At 45.1% G+C, this 21,524-nt stretch overlaps 1 protein-coding gene across 1 annotated transcript in view; it reads right to left on the bottom strand.

The window, feature by feature from the left end:
- LOC135368004 (LIM/homeobox protein Lhx3-like) overlaps nucleotides 1-19,622 on the bottom strand; it is a 54,766-nt gene extending 35,144 nt beyond the window's left edge. Inside the window, exon 1 of the mRNA XM_064601087.1 lies at nucleotides 19,430-19,622. Coding sequence (XP_064457157.1) covers nucleotides 19,430-19,508 — 79 coding nt within the window. The 5' untranslated portion in view covers nucleotides 19,509-19,622. The remainder of the gene's footprint in view (nucleotides 1-19,429) is intronic.
- Nucleotides 19,623-21,524: the final 1,902 nt, after the last annotated feature.

Here is a 21,524-nt window from a genome sequence, read left to right as displayed (position 1 = left end):
AATACTGTCATTGATTGAATATCACGTTTTATCGCATAAAATGCCACGAAAGAACCGGAGAGAAAGCAAGAAAATATGTGGACGTGAGTGAAAAGCGAATTAAAAGTAACTTGGAACTTAGCTTAAGTTACTTTGGCAAAGTTACCTGAAAAAGAAACGAGTTCCTCTGAAAGTTACCACGGCGCAAAAGTACCGAGTTAAGTTACAAGTTACAGTAACGAGTTACCTCGAACTATGGCAAAAAGAGACCAAGCTGTACTTTTGTTTTTGGGGCATTTACCTGTCCGATTTGAATCCGTGTATGTTTAGGTATCTCTCTACCTTTGTTTTATACAGCGTTAGCGCCGCGAAGCGACAGTTGCTATACGTGCGGAGCTGTCTGACAGTCAGCCGGCGACAAAGACTGCAAGTGTCGAATCTTACAGGAGCACTGAGGTGACATAAAAGACTAGTTTTGTTTTCGCTGCGGCGTGTTCTGCAAGGAATAAAAATGAGCTCCTGCGAAAGAACGACGACTGGCGACAGGTGACTTACACAGCGCGCGCGCGAGGCCCCCTCTGTTTCGTGCACCTTTAGAAAAGTCCTCCACTCGTGAAAAGAGCGTATCGAAGAACGAGGAATCGTCGTGACGTAACGTGGTCCCCGGGCACGTGACTCTTGACGTAGAGCTGCACAGCTCAAGCAGATTTAAGTGGCGCGTGGGCTGTGAAGAAAGAAACAAAGAAAAGAGGGCACGGGGACTTCCCTACGTCACGGGAGGATCGTGTCGGCCGTCCGCGGCTGCTTTCTCTGATTGTTTTTTGTAAATTTGATTGCGCAATTAGACACCGCGAAGCGAAAATATTTTGCATGGTGGCTCCCGATGGACAGCCTGACGAATGAAACAGGAGCCTCGTATAATGTCGCCTCACTGCTCCTTTAATTCCGATACAGCGAAAGTCGTGATGTTCATGGTGCTCACGTTGTCCTGGAAAAGCTTCAGACTTCCATCAGGGAGCTGAATGCGACTTCGCAATTGAAACGGAACCTATTCTAGTTATTACTAGTTTAGGCTGCCAAGGGGGACGTCGGACAAAGTAGGAGACACGACAACAGAAACAGCTTACTCTCAACTGACGAATTTAATGCAAGGAACAAAAAACACCAGAACTACAAGATATGATGACGTCAACAGCAATGAAGCCTAAACTAGTAATGTCACACCGACTACCCCACTTTTGTATGCTATTCTAGTTACTAATTTCCCTACAATGTGCCCTAGACTAATCATTTAAAGGAAAGTCACTTTTCAGAGTTTCATTAAACGAGGAAGTCATCGGAATTGTGGTCATCCTCACGAGCACAGAGAACTTTTTCTTTGGTTTTTTTCCCTTTTTATTTCTGAGGACTACCTGACTTTCTTTTTCACAGCACTTCTGACTACAGCAGCGAACACTCCGCTGGTATTGACTGTCCCACGCACCAACGCTGACGCCTTAGCAATTCTAGCAACGCTGTTATCGCGACAGAAAAATATCTTCAACCCCGCACGACAAAGAATACCTCCCTCCACATATCAACTCAGCGTACGAACAACAAACATGTTTGAAACAAATTGAATTTCGCACTGGCACGTCCATTCTAAACAAGTCTAACACTTCTCTCGTATCCTCACTGCGCCGCCTCGAACGCAAACAAGGAAGACAGACAACGTCGATTCTAATTTAATCGCAGCTTCCACCCACTTTGTGTAAACTTAAAATCGATACAAGCAACACATCATTCTGCTACCACTCCATACACCGGAAAAAAAAAAAAAGACCCGCCCGTGTTAACACCCCCGCTGTATTGTTGCAACGCAAGACCGATGAAACAACAATTTAGATGTCAACAACTTCTCCCATTTCCAAATCATCTCTAGCACTCTCAATACAATACGAGCAACATATTTGATTACATCTTCACCTCTCTATCTCTCTGTTTCTTGTTGAGTATTTATTATTGTTATTGGGCACTTCCTCATGATCGCTGTTAGAGTATTCATGGTAGTCTTAAACATCCGCTGCATTCTAAATGTTGTATAGCCATGTCTATTGCTATGATGGGGAAAATCACTTTTTTCTTTGTGATGACCAGAGAGCGCTTTTCTGGTGATATGAGAGCCAACGGTGTAGAGAGGAAGGTAATACGTACGAAATCAGAAATCATAGCAGCAAGCACAAGGGCAGTTAGAAGCCCACTTGAGTGTTAAACTGCTTCTTAAATGAGCAATGAAATGACACTGAAGGTGTCTATCACGAGCCATGCACCACGCAAAATATTTTCGCTGCACGGTGTCTCGTCGCTGCAGAATTTAATTTACAAAAATATCCTCAGGAGCCAACCCTAACTGGTGCGGGGTGACCTTGGAGGCCCGATCTCCTGGCGTGACGTAATCAGGTCTGTGTGACGTCACTGACGTGCGCAGCAAGCAGCGGCGTACATACGTCACAGAGTGACGTCAGCAACGCTCATTCACTTCTGGGCTCTCGGAACGAGTTGAGGGGTTTCTAGAGGGTGCGCGCGGATGTTATTTGCTGCTTCAATCCGCCGCAGCAGTCAAAAGCGAAGAATTTATGAAAAGCGCTTTCGCTGAGAGAGCAGAAATGTTTGTTTTCGCCGGGAACTATTCGTGTTCAAGCAGTATTATCATTATTTTTATTATTATTTTTTTGTACTAGAAAGGCCTGTCCAGATTGCATTTAGCACGCTATTATCTAAAAATCGATATATTGTGGTGTCCCTCTTACATGAGACGTGTCGGTTATGCAAGTGAGGAGTCATGACGCAAACGAGTATACTCTTCGTATGTCACCTATAGTTCCCCTGTACTTCTTAGAAATAATAATAATATTGTACGTGATAACGCTGTACGCTAGAACCATACGAATGAAAACGTAATCACTTTCTCTTCTGTTTGCTCAAACAAAAAATCTGAGAGCGTCATTTTCTTTCGTACAATAGATGGCGACCGTGGAATCAATACACACTGAGCACGGGCGAATCGTTAAAGCAGTGGAACAAAACCCGCCCTCGTTGCGTCAACAGACCCAGGAAGTTGACAGTGGGAGGCGGGAGCGGCGGTCAATTGAAGCGGTACAACGTCTTAAACAAACTCGGGCACCTGCTGCTTTCGGGCGTATAGCTTTCGGGTCAGAGACTTGATTAAAACGCGACCCCATAGTAGCTTTTTATGCGGCCGACTACAGCGCCTCTACCCGCTTTCCGCGCAGTGTAAACTGGGAGTTATTTCTGTGTGCTGTGCCTCACTTTTTCCTTTCTTTTTACTTCGAGCCGGGCCTGTGCTCGTGTATATTGTACCAATGTTGCGTCACATCTACGGAATGCATCTTTCGTGTGGGTTGTAACTCACGCGATAGAATTAACTGTGCTTGCACATGGATGTGTAATCCGTTTATGCTTGAGGTGCCACAGGTAACCAAACTAAAATATCGGATCAGTCATAAATATTGTTCTTCCCATTTTTTTTTTCCTTCGTGTGATTACTGCAAAACCCTCGAACCCACCTCCCAACCCTCATCAAACCTACCCCTGCAAACCCACTCGAGTTTTTCGTGAATTAATCAGGCACAGGGGACATATTCGCGGCTACTAAATTTCGCGAAATCCAGATGCTAAAGTTCGTGGCTTGGTTCCCTTACTTTGTGATACGCCTTAAATTGTCCTTCTACATTTAATTAAGGCGGTGTTGCGCACGCTTGCGCTGTAAAGCCGTTCAAATGCACCATATAGTGTGAAAATAAATTTTCCGATTGTATCCCTGTTTTGGAAGTGTCAACTTCTGCTCGAAATTCTCGCATGCCCTTAAATCCGCCAAGTTGCAATTCGCGAAAATTAGAGGCGCGCGAACAACAAGGGTTTTACAATATTTGTTGAGATGTTCTAATATAACCATGTTATTAGTAGCAAGATATTGGAATGCTGTTCCTCGCTGTTTCTCGAAACCCGCGAAGTAAATTTAACTCAAAAGTCCCACGCTCAAACTGATCCTCCATGTGATGATACTCATACAAGCCTTTTCAAAGCCGGCTCACACGAAGGAAAAAAAAAAAAAAAGACGACAATAATGTCGATGGCCACTTAAACTCGGCTCAGAAGCAGAGCCTAACAACCTGGTAATGAACACCGAGCGCCAGAGACAGCCTCTTTTTTCCCCAGCAGAAGGCAACACTGGCTCTGGCAGTGTTGCCACACGCGGCTCGGGATCCACCACTGTCGGCGGCAAAACACCTTTGAAATCGGAGAGACAGCGAGTTAATCCGTACGTAATTGGTGGCAGCCTCACCGGAGTCGGCGTTACTTTCATCTAGAGGATTATGGAGGGCGGTGCGTCTGCAGCCAATAGGAGGTCTCCTTAATCCTTGTTGCGCAACGGGCCCCGACAGTTCTTTCTCACGGCGGACACAGAGGCAGAGGAAGCGCTTCAAAGATGCAGTAAAGTGAAATGCACGTAGTCCGTATAACACCCCTTTTACTGAAACGTATAGTCATCACCAGCCGGTAACGAAGTTAATAAGAGTGACAGTTGACCCGGGTTTCGAATCTCGGGACCGGGCGTGCTGTCTGGGTGCATTTCCGGTGTTTTCGTCGAAGGCTGCAAGGCAGAGCTCCTTACGAAGTCGGCCCAGGACGCGCCATTCTACTCGACAAGAAAACGCCACCTACCAACCAACTAGAAAAGAAGCTCAAGGCTAACTAATGAACACGATGTAACCATTATTACGGTACCTTTCGTTCGACGAGACAGTGGGGTGCACGCCTTTTTGTGACCATTAACATAAATGCAGAATGTCACAAAAAAGGCTCCCATTTCAACAAATCAGGAGAGAGAGAGAGAGAGACCGGTACCATTCAGAATGATAAGTTTAATTGCTAGCAGCGCCTTATGCGGTGAGGTTATGCGTTTATATTACGGACAGGCTCATCGCATGGGAGTATACGCTATCTAATCTAACATAACGTAACCATAAAACTCTTACGTCGAAGCCCTCTTTGCAAACCTGCGGTTCGCAGCGGGTGACCTTCCACTGAAATCCATGATATTCACGAAATGCATGAATGCTCCAGCACGTATTCTATACTGTGGCCACATCCTACGTCGCAACATGATGTTTACGCTCGTGACCTACACTCTTAAAAATGAACTTCACCGCATAGCACGCTCCTAGCCAACCATTATCTCGAATGATATCGTTATCTGCCCTGATTTGTTGAAAACCGGGGGCGTACGCCTTTTCTGTGACAATTATGAACAGCATAAGTGTCACAGAAATGGCGTACGCCCCCCGTTTTCAACAAATCAGGGCAGATAACGATATCATTCGAGATGATGGTTGGCTAGGAGCGTGCTATGCGGTGAAGTTCATTTTTAAGAGTGTATCATGAAAAAAAGCATTCCCGTCACGTCCTTATACAAATATCGTGGACAATGAATGCAGTAGACCACCGACCTCGGTGGTTACCCCTCCTCCTCCCGATCTACTTGGGTTTCTCCCTTTTTTCCCCAACAAACTGTGGCTAAGTGGCCCGGGGTAGCTAGTCTGACTTCGTCGTGACCGACGTGCCCATTTTTTTTTTCTTCCTCCATCCCATCCCATCACATCATTCGGTGGATCAGTTTGTAACCCGTCCGCTTACTCCTTTCCATGTTGATGGTTCGATCCAACACTCTTAAAAATGAACTTCACCGCATAGCACGCTCCTTGCCAACCATCATCTCGAATGATATCGTTCTCGCCTCTGATTTGTTGAAAACGGGGGCGTACGCCTTTTCTGTGACAATTATGAACAGCATAAGTGTCACAAAAAAGGCGTACGCCTCCCGTTTTCAACAAATCAGGGCAGATAACGATATCATTCGAGATTATGGTTGGCTAGGAGCGTGCTATGCGGTGAAGTTCATTTTTAAGAGTGAAGTCCAAGACGCTAGCGGCGTGGTTATCTCATAGCTATCTCGTGACGCATACGGGTCTGTAGACCGTGCACGTTTATCAGAGGCATCAAAATGAAGAGATTAGCTGAAACGTACACGCTTAAAAATGAACTTCACCGCATAGCACGCTCTTAGTCAACCAACATCGCGGATGATATCGTTATCTGCCCTGATTTGTGGAAAACGGTGGGCGTACGCCTTTTTTGTGACAATTATGAACAGCATAAGTGTCCCAAAAAGGGCGTACGCCCCCCGTTTTCAACAAATCAGGGCAGATAACGATATCATCCGCGACGTTGGTTGGCTATGAGCGTGCTATGCGGTGAAGTTCATTTTTAAGAGTGTATAACATGCGGTAAAGACACGAGGCACGGAAACGGAGCAATATCTGTAAACACCTCGTCTTAACACATCCCGTTAGCGTTCCCGCCGTAAACGCGACGTTTATGCTCGTTTAGAAGGTATACGCTTAGGGCCTAACAGACGCCATTTCGTCTCATTAGCTAAGCCAGCGTTAATGGCTCAGAGGGCAGACATTAAGTATTTAGCCCCCGACTTCCTGCGGGTCAGACCAGGATCGCGACGCTAACTCTGTTAGCCTCCGCACCGCAAGAAAAATGGCCGGTATTTAAGCGTTCTCAAGCGGCAGACCGCCAGTGTTTGCTTAGAAAGAGAGCGAAGTTGGCAACATTACGCGAAGCGGTTACCATGGAAAGCAGTGACGTTGTCTTCCTGGAGGCTTCCAGACGCTACATACGAGGGCATATCTATCGAAAAACACATTATCAATGTGTATAGGGAGCAGAAGCTTTGTTAGCGATGCGATCAACTGTTTCGGTGAATGGGCCTGCGAAAATTAAACCACGTTTTCGCGGAGCATTTTCACGTATTGTCACGTTTTCGCACGCATAATTCATTTCATTAAAGTACACTATACACTCTAAATCTTTTCACACCTTTAAAGGTGTAATAGAGTGCATGGCGCACGCCTTTTTAGGTGTAATTTCGGTAACATCATAATGGAGCACGGTTTCGCACAAATTTTCTTTACTCGAGTGTTGTCTGTCCTCCAAAAATTCAGTCTTGCAACATTTCAACATTGTTCAACAGTATTGTAGACACTTGCGCGTGCTCGATTATCGATAGCGATGCATATATGCATTAGCTCGTACCTACTATATCCAAGACATAATGAAAGCGAGATTTGCACTGACACTTGATCTTTAGTAATGCTTTCCGAATTTTGTAAAATATCATCCTGGAGATGCAATGTTACACTACCAGATTGAATGTGCATAGCGCACACCTTTAAAGGTGTGAAAAAGTTTACAGTGTATGGTCCAGAATCCGTAAACAGCCTTATAGGCTACAGCATGAACTTCACTTTTTTTTTTCTTTTTTTCTTAAGTGCTAACGTTGAACTGTATGAACATTGCACTGTACGGGACATTTCTATGTGTTGTGGGTGTTTTATTTTATTTTATTTTATATGCCATTTGGGCAACCTTCCGCCCTTTCCGGCATGCAGAACGCCTTTTCCGTAAACGCCACGACACGCCGGGTGCTAACGTCGCCGAGCAACTGCGTCTGAAAAGACGTGTGTGCAGTCTTCTCGGGAGCACGTTGTCGGCTGCAATCGGAGTCGGACTGCAGTGGACAACCGGTCTTATACTGTCTAAAACTTCTAGGTCTGTGGTATACCCACATGGCGGGCAAGGGTCGTTCCGTTCTTCACTCAAATATTTCCGGGGCGCTTAGCCGGACAGCAAGTTCTGAAGCGGCATCAGTGAAAGCACGTCATGTATAGAACATACCCGGCTCTTTATAGTTTTGCGCACACGTGCGACGGTGATTTCACTATTGCTTCAACTATTCCTTTATCCCTGCTTCTTTTACTCATTCCAATTTTCCCCCTTCAATCACAAGCAATCGTTAAGTGAGTACTCAGCCTTAAGTGTTACGGAGTATAGACACATTTTGCGGAGCTGCCATCTACATATCTTTGGATTGGAAAAAGAAAGAGAAATATGGAGAGGTTAGTCCCGACCCAGTCAGAACTGGCTACTCCAAAACGCGTTTGTGGGTGAAAAAAAAAAGAAAAAGAAAAAGGTAGGCTACGAAAAATAGAAGAACATATCTTTCTTTAAATATCCATCCATCCATTCGTGGATATAGATGGAGGGAGGGCAGCAGGAAGGCGAAGGAGTGATGCTCGCATCCTGGGTCAACTTCAGCAGGAATGTGACGACGTCTGTCTCGCGGAAAATCGAGAAGATATAGACTCGATAGACGACGGGGCATCATTCATCCATCAGTTATTAGCTACTGCGTTACGCATATGTAAGTCAACGCTGACGTCACTCTTTCGCAGTGATGGCCACTAACTACTTTTACAGTAGTTTAACTATAACTACTAACTACTTTGTGATTGAGTAGTTTAACTAGTAGTTCAACTACTTTTGAGGGGAGTAGTTAAAACTACTTTTTTTAACTACTGCAATGTAGTTTAACTACATCTATAACTACTTAACGTTGTCCACCGACACCAATCCCTTGTAGTGTTCTTGGACACCTAAATATGAATCGCGAGCAATAATAAACTTTGGCTCAAGCCATTGCTACGATCGTCAAATACAAACCTTGCGGCGGGATTCTTTCTGTGCCTACGCGATAAACTAAGTTGCAGAATTATTTCGCAGCAAATGAGGCTTCACTAGACAAGCATTAAAAGTGAAGATTTAGTACACATGCACGACACAATTGCTCTGCACCTCCGTTCTCATCAAACAAGTAGCTCGATGTAAAAGTCGGAAGCACAATCGTGCCGTAAAGCTTGCGGCAAAATCGGAAGTAGTTGGCGCCTCAGGTAACCTAACTACTGTAGTTAACTACTTAAAATAGTAGTTTAACTAGTAGTTGCCACTACATTTCTGCAAGTAGTTGATAACTACTTTTTAACTACAATCAGGTAGTTTAACTAGTAGTTTAACTACATGTAGTTAACTACTGGCCATCACTGCTCTTTCGCATATGTTGCTACGCTCGTCCTAAACAAGAATTGGGTATACGAGTGACAACCTCTCACTCATCCACAGCAACGGCTGTACAAGTCCCCAGCTCGCTAATCAAATTACATCTTCCACTAGAGAGCTGTACGGTTATCTAGACCCGTCAGTTCGCGCTTTCATATCGCACGGTTCGTCGAGCTTCTCACGTAGCGTTAGCTTGTACGATAACAGTCGCTCCGGGTTGTCCGGCTCAATTTGCGTCTCCGCGGACACCAGCGGCGACGCGCCACTGTCACTTTTAGTTTTCCCCCGATCGTTTTTGCGATTCATGCCCAGAGAATAAAGAAAGGATGTTCAACATCCACGAGAGCGGAGGATGCAACTTTGGTGTATATACGCGGGGGATGATTATGGGATGCCTGCGATAATGTTTTTTTTTTTTTTCGTTCTCTCCGTGTCATAACTAAGAACCAAGTGTTATAGTTCTGAGCGGTTTACTAACGAGAATCCGCTCTGATGGGAGAAAACAGGGTAAGCAGGCTAGACGCATAGCCAGAAATATTAGGGAGTGAATGAACGGAAGCGTATGCGAAGATTAGCGACCATTTTGCAATCATGGGGAGTTAATTGCGGGGGACAAGCAACTAAAATTGAAAGTAATTGTAGGGCTAGCTGTAATTGCTCCCCAACTCAGAGTGCAGATGAAGAGGGGGCGGCAGGAAGGAATGAGAGAGAGCTGAATGACCAAGTTGTCCATCCGCCATTTAATCCTAACACACACACACACTCTCTCTCGAATGAGAGAGTAAGTTAGGAGTTAGGAGTCCATAGGAAGTAAGTTTCAGGGTCCTGGCGTTAAAATGGGGAGTAATTACAATGTACACTCTTTAGAAGTGAACTTCATTCACTCTTCATTCACACTTAGAAGTGCTATGCGGTGAAGTTCATTTTTAAGAGCGTAGCACGGCAGAATGTTTCCTAGACTTCGCATAAACCTGCGTGCGTTCAGTCCAGAGAGTGGCTAATGGTTGTATGGCAACGCACCTATGCTCAAAGAACTTTTTACTTGAAGTGTAGCACTAACGCTGTATACACTCTTAAAAATGAACTTCACCGCATAGCACGCTCCTAGCCAACCATAATCTCGAATGATATCGTTATCTGCCCTGATTTGTTGAAAACGGGAGGCGTACGCCTTTTTTGTGACACTTATGCTGTTCATAATTGTCACAAAAAAGGCGTACGCCTACCGTTTTCAACAAATCAGGGCAGATAACGATATCATTCGAGATTATGGTTGGCTAGGAGCGTGCTATGCGGTGAAGTTCATTTTTAAGAGTGTATGCTCAAAGAACTTTTTACTTGAAGTGTAGCACTAACGCTGTATACGCCCTGGTGCAGTGGGCCCACTGCGAAAAATAATTTCCCATCTCCACAACACAATCCACACAAGCGTAGCCTACAAACCCTCATGCGGCGTTTTTCCTTTTCCATTCAGTCTAAAGCGAAGCAGAACCACCTTCCAGAGCGGTCTGTTCTTCATCAAAAGCTCCGTGCGAAACCTCGATGCGCGCACACGCCTGTAAAAAGGCTAGTTCCTCCTCCCGTGTGAGCGTATTAGGAAGGGGGAAGTTCTCCCACTGCCCCCCTTTAAGGCCCCTCGAGGCATCTCACCCCTGAAGAGACAACTCTCCCGGGACGAGCGACACGTAACCAGATTATGTACACATGGTTAACATTGCCAGGGTTGATGGAAGATAAAAACGCCGTGTAATTCGGTTAGAAAGTTAGTCGGGTTGTGTGCTGTAATGGGTGGGGCTTCAATTGGGACTACAAGGAGCATAAAAGCAATTTGGTTCTGGTGGTTTTCCCCGTCCTTTTGCTTCACGGCAATGCTCGTTTTTAGGGAACTGGAACGCGGTGGCCCGCGGTTTGTTGATGTGTTCACCCGTATGCTTCAACTATTGAACCTAAGGTTGTGGGTGCAAACCTGGCAGATGAGGTTGCCAAGTTTCAAAGCGTGGAACAAGGTGCATAGCGTTGTATAGTGGATGAGGCAATTAGACATAGTGGGACAAACACAACACAAGCTTCACACACCCATTTGCACGCTGCAATTGAATTATGGGAGTCGAAGATAAGACACCAGCAGTGGGATTCGAACCCCACACCTTTTGATTGCCGGCAGTCGGAGGGTGTGGGTTCGAGTCTCACTGCTGGTGTCTTTTCTTCATCTGCCATCATTCAATTGCAGTTGCTTAAATATGTCCTCCTCTGCAAGAAGCGGCAGATGCTGTGCGCTGAGACATTTCGGCGCACGTTAAAAAAGGGGTTAAAATCAATTTATTCTTAATTTAATTATTACTTATCAAATTAATCAACATTAAAGTGGTCGACGGAACCACCCCACGTGTATGTCTGGATTTACTATTATTGTTATTCTAACAAGTTGAAATTCCGGATGCATATGTGCTCTCTATAGTTTCAAACTGGGTTCTTCTAGTTGCTTGGAATAAGGGGTTAGTATGCATTTTGGGTAGATTTTACGGGGAAATCCGCGAAGTACTGGAAAACCTAGGGAAAACCCAGGCACATCCCAGTTTTTAGCGCGGCTTTGAAGCTAACCGATGCTGTATCTACTCAGCCACGCTGCCAGTTTGTGTATTGTGATAGCAACAGCAGTCCCACGCTAGATACCACTCGTATCGTTAACACCGCAATTTAGACGCTGGCAATTCTCAAAGCTCCGGTGTATAAGCTCTAAAATTCATTCTCTCTTTTTTTTTTTTACCCCAAAAACCGCAATGAAAATAGAAGGTATTGGAGAAACCGCAGAAGCAGGGTGGGGGAGGCTTGAGGCTTGCTTTCAATAGGTGACGGGGAAGCAGACACAGAAAAGAGACGTCTAAGGACACGAGGAAGCTGCGAGGGGAACCGTTACAAGGATTCCGGAAGTGAGCAGCCACTGCAGGGTTTGAGAGCGGAAATTCAGGTGGGACGAGCAGAGGGGGAAAACAAGGATCGATATCATATATACACACTGTCACCGGAAGTAGTCGGGAGTGACTGCGGAAGCTCGCTGGCACGAGCCGTGGGTCGCTTGTGGGGCATCCGACAATAAATAAATAAATAAATGAATAAAACGAAGCAGTACCGAGAACGTGCATGCCAGTACGTGCATGTCAGACGAAGGCTGATGGAATGTGCGAGTGTTGCACTTGGCGAGGAGAAATATCGATGACGAAGGAATACGCAGTAATATTTACAGCAGTACACTAGAAGGGAGGGTTGAAGGGAGGATACACTAATATTAGAGACAGGTGGTTAATATGCGTCCTTGGCCGACTTCAGGAGAAATGGTGCCGTCATTTGTAACATTAAATGTGCTCCGCATAGTTTATTGCGACATTAACTAAAGTCAGACTCTATACTTATATTTTACACTCCTAAAAAACTCCTTTTTGGGGAGTACAACTTGCCACATATGTATATCACTCCCTTTGTAGTGTACAATTACTCCATTCATATAGCTATTAAGGCAGTGAGGAGACTCCTTAACGAGTGGAGAGTAGTTGTGCACTCCGGAGGGAGTGATACATGTGGCAAAGGTGTAGTACTCCCCAACACTTTAAAAGAGTCACCTTTAACTCCTTTCTCTTGCCACATATATCACTCCCTTTTGGAGAGTACAATTACTCTCAAAAAGGAGTCTCCTCACTCCCTCCACGGGGTAACGTTACTCCCTTACTCCTTACCGCAGAGTAGTATTACTCTCCAGTAGGGAGTTAAAGACTGCTTATATTATAGTATATATATACTGCTTATATATAGCTTATATTACTTAATTATAGACTGCTTTTTGAGAGTAATTGTACACTCCAAAAGGGAGTGATCATCTTGCAATTACTCTCAAAAAGGAGTCTCATTACATTACATTACAACATTACTCCCCAGTAGGGAGTTAAAGCGTAACCCCACTCCCTGAAGGGAGTGAGGAAACTCCTTTTTGAGAGTAATTGTACTCTCCAAAAGGGAGCGATATATGTGGCAAGAAAAAAGAGTGAAAGTACACCATTTCTTTAAGAGTGAAGAAGGAGCTACAACACACTCTTTCTTTTCCTCTTCTTGTCTTTTTTTTTAAGGAGTGTGTTACAGTGCACAAAGTGTTCCGTAATATCGAAAGTAAAGCAAACTGCAACGACAGCAGAAGTTCCACATCTGGCCGCGAGCTTCCTCCGCAATCATGCAGGATACGGTCCAGCTACTCCGGGATTACGCGCTGCTCATCATCTTTCGTCCACCGCAACACAATGGAGACCAATCCTACATGGCAACCAGGTTCGAGATTTGTGCTCGCTATCTGTCTCCCTATAGGGCAACATGCCCGGATAATGCGCTAGATTTAAGCGGATTGAGGTGGATTATACGGGGATGACGAGGACGACATCTTTGAATTACAATGACGGTCATTCAACAAAGGGCGCCAGGTTGCGTCGACAAGTATAGAGGTCGCTCGGGGGAAGAGATATTAATACGGATTGTCCCCGTCTTTGTCATCGTGGCTCTACTGGAAGAGATTTCTTCCATGGAACAACGGGTTCCAATAGCGTGGAATTTAAAAAAATATATAATTAGAACCAATATGACCGTGCCGATTTCCTTCTTTTATAAACTTACGTATTATTGCGTATCAACATTATTGCCTATTGGCGTATACAGTGAACCCTCGTTATTATGACCATGGTCGTTCCGGAAGGTTATAATGCGGAATTGTCATATTAACGGGATGGATTTGCAGAGGTTTCACAGCATTGTTCCCCAAGAGTATGGTCGTAAAGCGCGTATGTCAGATTATCGGGGGTCATATTAACGAGGGTTCACTGTATTTTATACAAAATAAAACGAGAGGCAACGAGCTCCCCTTATGATAGAATTGCTCCAAGCTCTGCTTCATTCATCAAGCACTCCCAATCGGAAGCCACCATGAATTTTTTAAATTTATTTTTTATTTTTTTGTTTAACGGCACCTGGTCACTGCACGATTTAATTTAGAAAAACGCCCTCAAAACCAGCCATGAGGGGTGTGGCGCGACATTAAAGACCCGATCCATGACGTATCTGTCATGATGCGTGACGTAATCAGTTCAGTGTGACGTAGCATCAGCGTAACGGGCAGCAGGGAGCTCCTATTTCCCACTGAAAATCCGTCCGCTACGGGCACAGCTCGGGTCTGCTTCTGACGTACTCTATACGTCACCGAGTGACGTCGACGTCACTCATTCTCTCACGGGTACCCTGAAGGAGTTGAGGGGTTTCTAGAAGCTGCGCATATCAAAGACCTGTTCCATGGACCATGTTCGTGCTAGGGGTCAGCTCAGGTCACGTTGAATGATGGCAGTTGAAGAAATATAGAACTATATAGTAATTACATATATGAAAATTTACTTATCAAAATTACTCTATCGAAAATGCTCGGTCTCTGGCCAAATCCACCACACCAACGCTCCATCCTCAAAGCTCTTTTGACCTTTTTGGGATCCTTATTGTGAAGGGGCTCATTTTTTTCACATGAAACTACGATGATGATGATGATTGAGGTTTTATCAAAACAATCACAAGCAACTAAAGCTATAGTGCGCCAAAACTGTGGTGAAAATTATGAGTAGTCAAAATAAAAAAGCATTATGCTAAAACAACATACTTGGCAAAATGTGACGCAAAACATGATCTGATGTAGGTAAAAACGTGCATAAGACTATATAGCCGATAGGCAGCCAATATCTCTACAAAAGTTGCGAATCTTTAAAAAATAGCAACGAGGGCAAAGTATGCAACTGGGCTTTGTGATGATTCTGTCGTGTTTGTCCTTCCACGTTTAATTGCCTCATCCACTACAATGGTCAGATCACGCTATTTGCCGCAGAATCCGGTGCAGCTAAAAAAACGAAAAAGTTACGAATGGGCCTTTCGCTCTTTCTTTAAAGACTTCGGCGAACAAACAAACACACACACGAAAAAAGGAGGGACAGAAGAAAATAAAGCTTGTCTTTCGCTCGCAAGCTCCATGGAGAAAAAGAAAGTCCTTTCTCTTCAATAATTCAGCAACGAGGGACCGTACACTTTGTGCGATGCTCAAAGAAATGACCGGCCATTCCTTTAAGCTCCATCCTGCGCAGTTATCGAAGCTGCAACAATCACTTCTTCCGCGTCTGTCTTCCGCAATGGAGCGACAGAGAAGTTAACTTACTTATATACATTGGAAGGGGCTTCGCGTATTACTCGGACATCAACCGGTGCAGATGAGAGGGGCAATCGTTGCCCCCGTCCATATTAGGAAAATGATTCCGTGTCGTATGTTTGTGTTTGTACTTTTCGCGAGCAGTATTACATCGATTTTCTTTATTATTATTATTATTTTTTTTTTTTTGCATATATCGAGTTACACTTCGCCTGTTAGGAAGGGAGTTGCCTCAGGACAAAAGCCGCCGATATTTCGAACAGAGACTGTTCTTCTTCTGGGCACTGTCCTCATCATTGGCAAGGTATTTAAAGGGTTAGGTGTGACGTGTTTAAAGGTACCGAACCTGAACCTTTAAACACGTCACACCTAACCCTTTAAATACCATGCCAATGATGAGGACGGTGCCCAGAAGAAGAACAGTCTCTGTTCGAAATATCGGCGGCTTCTGTCCTGAGGCAACTCCCTTCCTACATTCTACCGGTTTGCTGGATTTCTACCCATCTACTTCGCCTGTTAGTTCTCCTGTTACTCTAGCTGTTTACGGTTACCGATTGCGGATTGTTATGGGAAATTGGAAACAGAGTGAAATTAATCCCTTACATCTTAATAGACTCATCAAAAAAAAAAAAAAATTCAGATGAAGACGTCTGATGAAAGTGTGTGTGTGTGTCATTTTACCGAATAGCGCGAAAGGTTTTGATGTGTGCAATTTGCTTCCCAGAAGAACAAAAAAACTCACATAGACATGACTCCGCGCGTTCACCCTTAAATCGTCACTCCAGGTATAATGAGAAGGCGAAGTATGATGCCACGTCACCGATGACGTTACAGGGCAACTCGTTCTGGTTCGCTGGTCAGTGGGCGTCAGCGCCCAGCCCCTTTGCCGCCGCAACCAGTTTGCTAGTTCCCTCGCAGAATTGGGTATAGAAGGAACGGCCGAATCCTGACCGAGCCAGGATCAATGCTTTTTTTCAGAACCCCGAACAGCCGAGTAGCAGACGACATTTCCCTGGACCAATCAGCGAGTGTGGCCCATATGTAGCGCCAGCGCGAAGTCTACCTCGCCTCGAACGCGCTTATTTTCGGCGAAAAGCAAGCTCTAATCTCCAACGTACACTCTTAAAAATGAACTTCACCACATAGCACGCCCCAAGCCAACCATCATCCCGAGTGACATCGTTCTCTTACATGATTTGTGGAAAACGGGAGGCGTACGCCTTTTTGTGACAATTAACATTTCTGCATAAGTGTCACAAAAAGGCGTACGCCTCCCGTTTTCAACAAACCAAGGAAGGGAACGATATCACCCGTGGTTGGCTAGGAGCGTGCTATGTGGTGAAGTTCATTTTTAAGAGTGTACATAGTGAAGAACTCTTTAGGGAAGAAAAGTAGCCGGAGCTCTATGGTTGCACGTAGAACACGTGTTCATAAGTCCAAAACGTCGCCGCACCAGCACTGGGCAGTTTGGTTCAAAGTGAGCACGGAACGGCTCCTGTAAAGGGTACTCTCCCACATCAACACGCTTGCTGAGGCCAAGCCCACTTTAAACTCATGGCGATTTCCACGGGTCGCTGTGGTGCAGAAAATATTACACTTGAGGCTTTCGCGTGCATGTTATACTGGTTGCTTTAGTACAACGTGCATCGCGTTTCATTCTTCGTTCGTCTCTTCGGAACATCACCAACACACTATGCACTATGCTGCGCAGGAACGACTAGCGGAGTTCACCGTCACACTGCTGATTTTACCGCACAACGAGTTCTTATCATGGTCATATTGATGTCGTCGATATGGCTATCCAATCCAATCGTATCTATAGGTGACAGATTTGCGACGTGTATCGGCAACCCTGCCATCAAGACACTGAAGTCCTCAACAATGTTCGAAGCCGAAAGTCTAGTACCAGCAAAACGGCCAGACTTGGCCGTCGAAATGAAAAAAAAAGACGTTGCATGAAAGAAACTGCAGAGTTTATCTCTGGCCACACTGTATCAAAAAAGAAAGCTGAACGTTAGCAGAAGAGGGAGTGCATTAAAAAAAAAAAGGAGACGATCTCACCAGTGGCGCCCTCTGAGACAAGAACGCTCTGCATGCGAGAAGTAGAAACTTTTCACGTATCCCTATTGTAAGGTGAACCTCATCCATAATTCAACATCTCGTCGCTGCTTTATTCCCACGTGGAATGAAAGAGAGAGAGAGAGAGAGAAGAACCACTCTTCCACGTGCTCAACATTTTCTTCTCAACTTACCAAGGAGGAACGGGAAAAAGAAAAGGAAAGCAAATAGGGATAAAAGGGAGCCAGACCTTTGCACCTCGAATATTTGGGAGAATATTCCAGTCTCAGACGAGCGGAAAAAAAAAGGGAACGTTGGCAACTCTGGGGTCGGCCGAGAGAGAAGCGACGAGAAGCAATAAAACCTCATAGGGTCTCAACGCAGTAGTGCAGATGTATATGTATTGATCTCGTAGCAAAGAACGAGATGGGGAAGTCGGGAGTGATAGAAGAAAAAAAAAAAAGATCAAATATGGAAAGAGAGGAGGTTGAAGTCAGAAAGATTATATTGCAGAAAGAACAGGCGAGGCTTATCTATAGTTATCATTCGCTTGTCAGCCGTTTTCAGCACCAGCAGTACCGGTAATAACTCGGTAAACAGATGTATAGTACGCCACGATGCAGTGACGAGGCTCCCAATTTCGTTGTTCAGGCATTACTGGAAAATTATTCGTCTCAAAAAAATGAAGTCGGCTACGAGTTGGGGCTAATTCGATAAGTGTAGCTTTCTTTTTTTTTTCTTCTTTTACTTTAGCAATAAACTACAGGAAACGAGGAATGTATGCTTTCTCCGAAGCAGCCACCTAGCTGTCAGTAACCGTTTATTTATTCATTTGTTTATATTAAGAAAATCCTACTGTTCCACAGAAGTGGCAGTGTGAAGGTCTAAACCGTTGTAGGATGTGCGAGATTTCTCGGTTATGTAAATCCCTCCGAGTCCCCATTTGGTTCGCGTCTCCACCCAGCCACGTCACGCAGACCAAGAGTCTAGCTTGCTGCGACAATTCAAGCGACACTGACAGAAATGCAGATTTGAAGTTTAGAAATACGCTATATAGAAAGATGCTGATTAATGGCCGTACACACATTCACCAGTTCTCTTCAATAACAACTGGCATATTGCTTGGTGATTGTACACATATGGACGCGCGAAAGCATAATTCAGCTTGCGTCATCAACTCCGAGAAACGCTAGAGATCACTGATGATGATGAACGCAAAAACACTCGGTAGGTAAAGACTCATACTCACACGTGATAAGCTCCTATCGGTACAGATATCTCACCAAAGAATAGAGGATTTAATTTATAAAACTTGAGCTCCTCGCCTTAATCACCCTGTTCCAATATAAGCGTAACACTTTCGAGGAGGAAGAATCATATGAATCAAGTTTGTTTTTTTTACTTTGTACCGGATTGTCGATGTGAGTTATCGGAGAAATACTATCCACATTCGATGCTGGTGTCAGGTATACAAGACGAATCTGCATGAAACCGGAACAGGTCGGATCGGATTCTATGCAAGCAAGTTTGCTGTCACCAAAGGATATCGTGAACCTCTGTGATGGTGAACGTCCCAGTGTACTTAGAAGCCTACTGGGGGAGGACGTAAGAGCTGTACTCATCGGCTCTTTCGTATATTCGCAACGTCCATTAAAAAAAAAACGCAAGAATAAAGTGCTCCATTATGGCTGAAAACGAGTCACTCACGCACTTTACGTCCATGAACGTTTGCAGTGATATCCACAAGGCACAAGAATCCAAGCGTGACGACTCGAAGACGTAACTGAATGGCAACTCGCATAGAGGCGTTCGACCACCCAGGCCTCCCCCCCATCTTCAAACAGCAGCCGCAAACAGCGGCGATGATACTGCACTTTCATTCCGCAAGCAGATAGAAGCACGTTATAACCGGATTTCCCTCAAAATCACCATCCAAGGAGGGAAACGACCCCCCGGCAAGGGTTATTCCACACACGCGGACATACGGGGAGAGAAGTCAAGTTAGACCAGCGCTAATTCAATTGCGAAAACCCTCCTTGCCAAGCCTCCGTGGCGCTGTGCGCAATTTAGCTAAGTGCGGGCGCACGGATTATGATCGCTTCTCAACACCGATACAGATATGATGGGGGTATATAGAAAGAGAGAATGGCTAACCTTCGAGATGCTTGTTCCTGGAGAGCAGGGCTAGCAAGACGTCTCTGTTATGGTCAGCCAGCATTGTCGTGGTGCTCATGACACAGATCTTCCGTACGAGGCTACCCGTACCGCCGCCGACGTTCGTCGATGCTCCCTATTTTTTATTCGCTTTTTAATCCCGCTAAGTGCTCCCTATAAAACGCGCTGGGCGCACGGGGAAATAATCGCACAGTCTGACGGACAGACGAGAGCCTTCGTCGGCAGCGCGCGCTCTTCCCTCACCCTTTTCCCCCTTTCTTTAAAGGGAGAGACGGAGGGAAGTCACATTCCCGACATTCCCTCGTCGCCTTCCTTTCCACTCCTTTCCTTTGACTCCCCCGAGCACGTGCAAAAAGAGGAAGGGGGAGAGATCGAACGTGGGCGGGCTCGCAGCTCGTGCGCGCGTGGAGGTGTCTCGGCCAATGGGGGCGAAGCGCGTGCGACGAGGGAGGGGGAGAGGAATGCCGGTAGAGACGCATTTCAGTGCCGTATCGTTGGGTTGTGTTTAGCTGAAGACGTGGACGGATCAAAGGGGGAGAGGAGGGTTGAGTGTCGATGACGATGGGAGGTTTTCGGCAGGTTGTCGCGTGTTGCTGCAATGTGTCGGTACTATTGAATACTGAACTTTCGGCATCGAGCTTTCGGCAACAATAATGTTGGTTCCATTCAGCTCGAGAAAAAGACCAGCCATGTCACAGAAACAACTGGAAATGTTTATAAAAAAGAATATTAATTACGTTATATAAGTTCCTGTTTTCTATACGAGTTCATATTCGTTGCTACCAGCAGGTTCCTTCGCGTATTTCAAGAGAGGCAAAGTAAGTAAAGACAGGGAATTCATGCCTCCATGGCACATGAGGACAACGAGATCAGGAAATTGTCCAAAAGCCAGTCAGCGGCGAAGCACCAATCCATACCTTACCAGCGGTATGACCGGAATCCTACCACCGTCTGAGTCTGAGGTCTGAAGTCTAAGGTTTTCCCTGGGTTTTCCGGCCGTCTTTTCAGACAAATGTCGGCAGTTTCCCCTGAAGTCGCCCCAAGACACATACTAACCCCCCTGTCCTCTCTCCATCTGTCCCCATCTGTACACCGCCCATAGCAACAGTCGCTTCGCGGCGCTAACGGAGCATTTTCAAAAAATCCACACTTATCATCCTTTTCGACGACGCGTTATTTCGCTGCATTGGACCCCCAAACTCTTTGGTTGTAGTATCGATTTGGTCGTAGTATTGGTGAGAAAACGTGCAAGCTAAGTTATCTTGCGAACTCACCGAGCTTTTATTTGAAGGTTTGACTGCAGAGTTGATCCTCAAGCAGAGTTGTCGTCTCAGTTTGTTAGCACAGGCGTCAAGTGTTGAGTACCTGCGTGCTGAAACGATGAATCTGCAAAGATAGAGCGCACGAAAAGATAAGCATTAAGCGCTAAAATATCGTAATGAGCCATCCATGTTGATACCTAAGGAAATTTCTGAGTCTTCTGCAAAGATGGGTAGAACAATACAGCGCAAGGAAATGTCCTTTAGGTAGCAGAATACTTTATTTCCAAATGGGGATTCGATAGTCAGAGTTAAAGGCTTGTCGATGTCAATGGGTTTTAAAGGGACAGTCCACAGTCCAGTCCCAAACAAGAGCTTCAACAATGCTGTCACTGTGCTCTCTTATGATGATTAGATTCACCATGCAAACTGTTGTGCCGTAATCCATGTGTAATTATCTATAATTGAACCTTATTATAGCCAGTGTTTGCCCCGCCGTGATGTCAACATATACGTCAGTATACATCGTGTTTATTTTCATTCGTTAGAGAATTTTTATCTAAAAAACTAGCAGAGGAAAATAGATGACGTTTTTGCAGTTGAGTTCTACGGCAAGGCTGACATCCTCTCGAAGAAAGTTTGCAACTACAAGATGACTAATTACCTAAAATTCACTAATTAACTCTTTAATTAGGGGATTTCTAGCAAAAGCGGGAGATCAGAATGAGAGACCATCTCGTGATTTCAGGACGAGAGCTGCAGAAACACAAAAATGTAAATTTGATAAAACGACAACAAGAAATAAGAAGAAAAAA

This window comes from Ornithodoros turicata, chromosome 9 (assembly GCF_037126465.1).
Source record: "Ornithodoros turicata isolate Travis chromosome 9, ASM3712646v1, whole genome shotgun sequence".
In the NCBI taxonomy this organism is placed as follows: Eukaryota; Metazoa; Arthropoda; class Arachnida; order Ixodida; family Argasidae; genus Ornithodoros; species Ornithodoros turicata.
The sequence above is the reverse complement of the archived record's forward strand: the minus strand, read 5'-3'. Positions and strand labels throughout refer to the sequence as shown.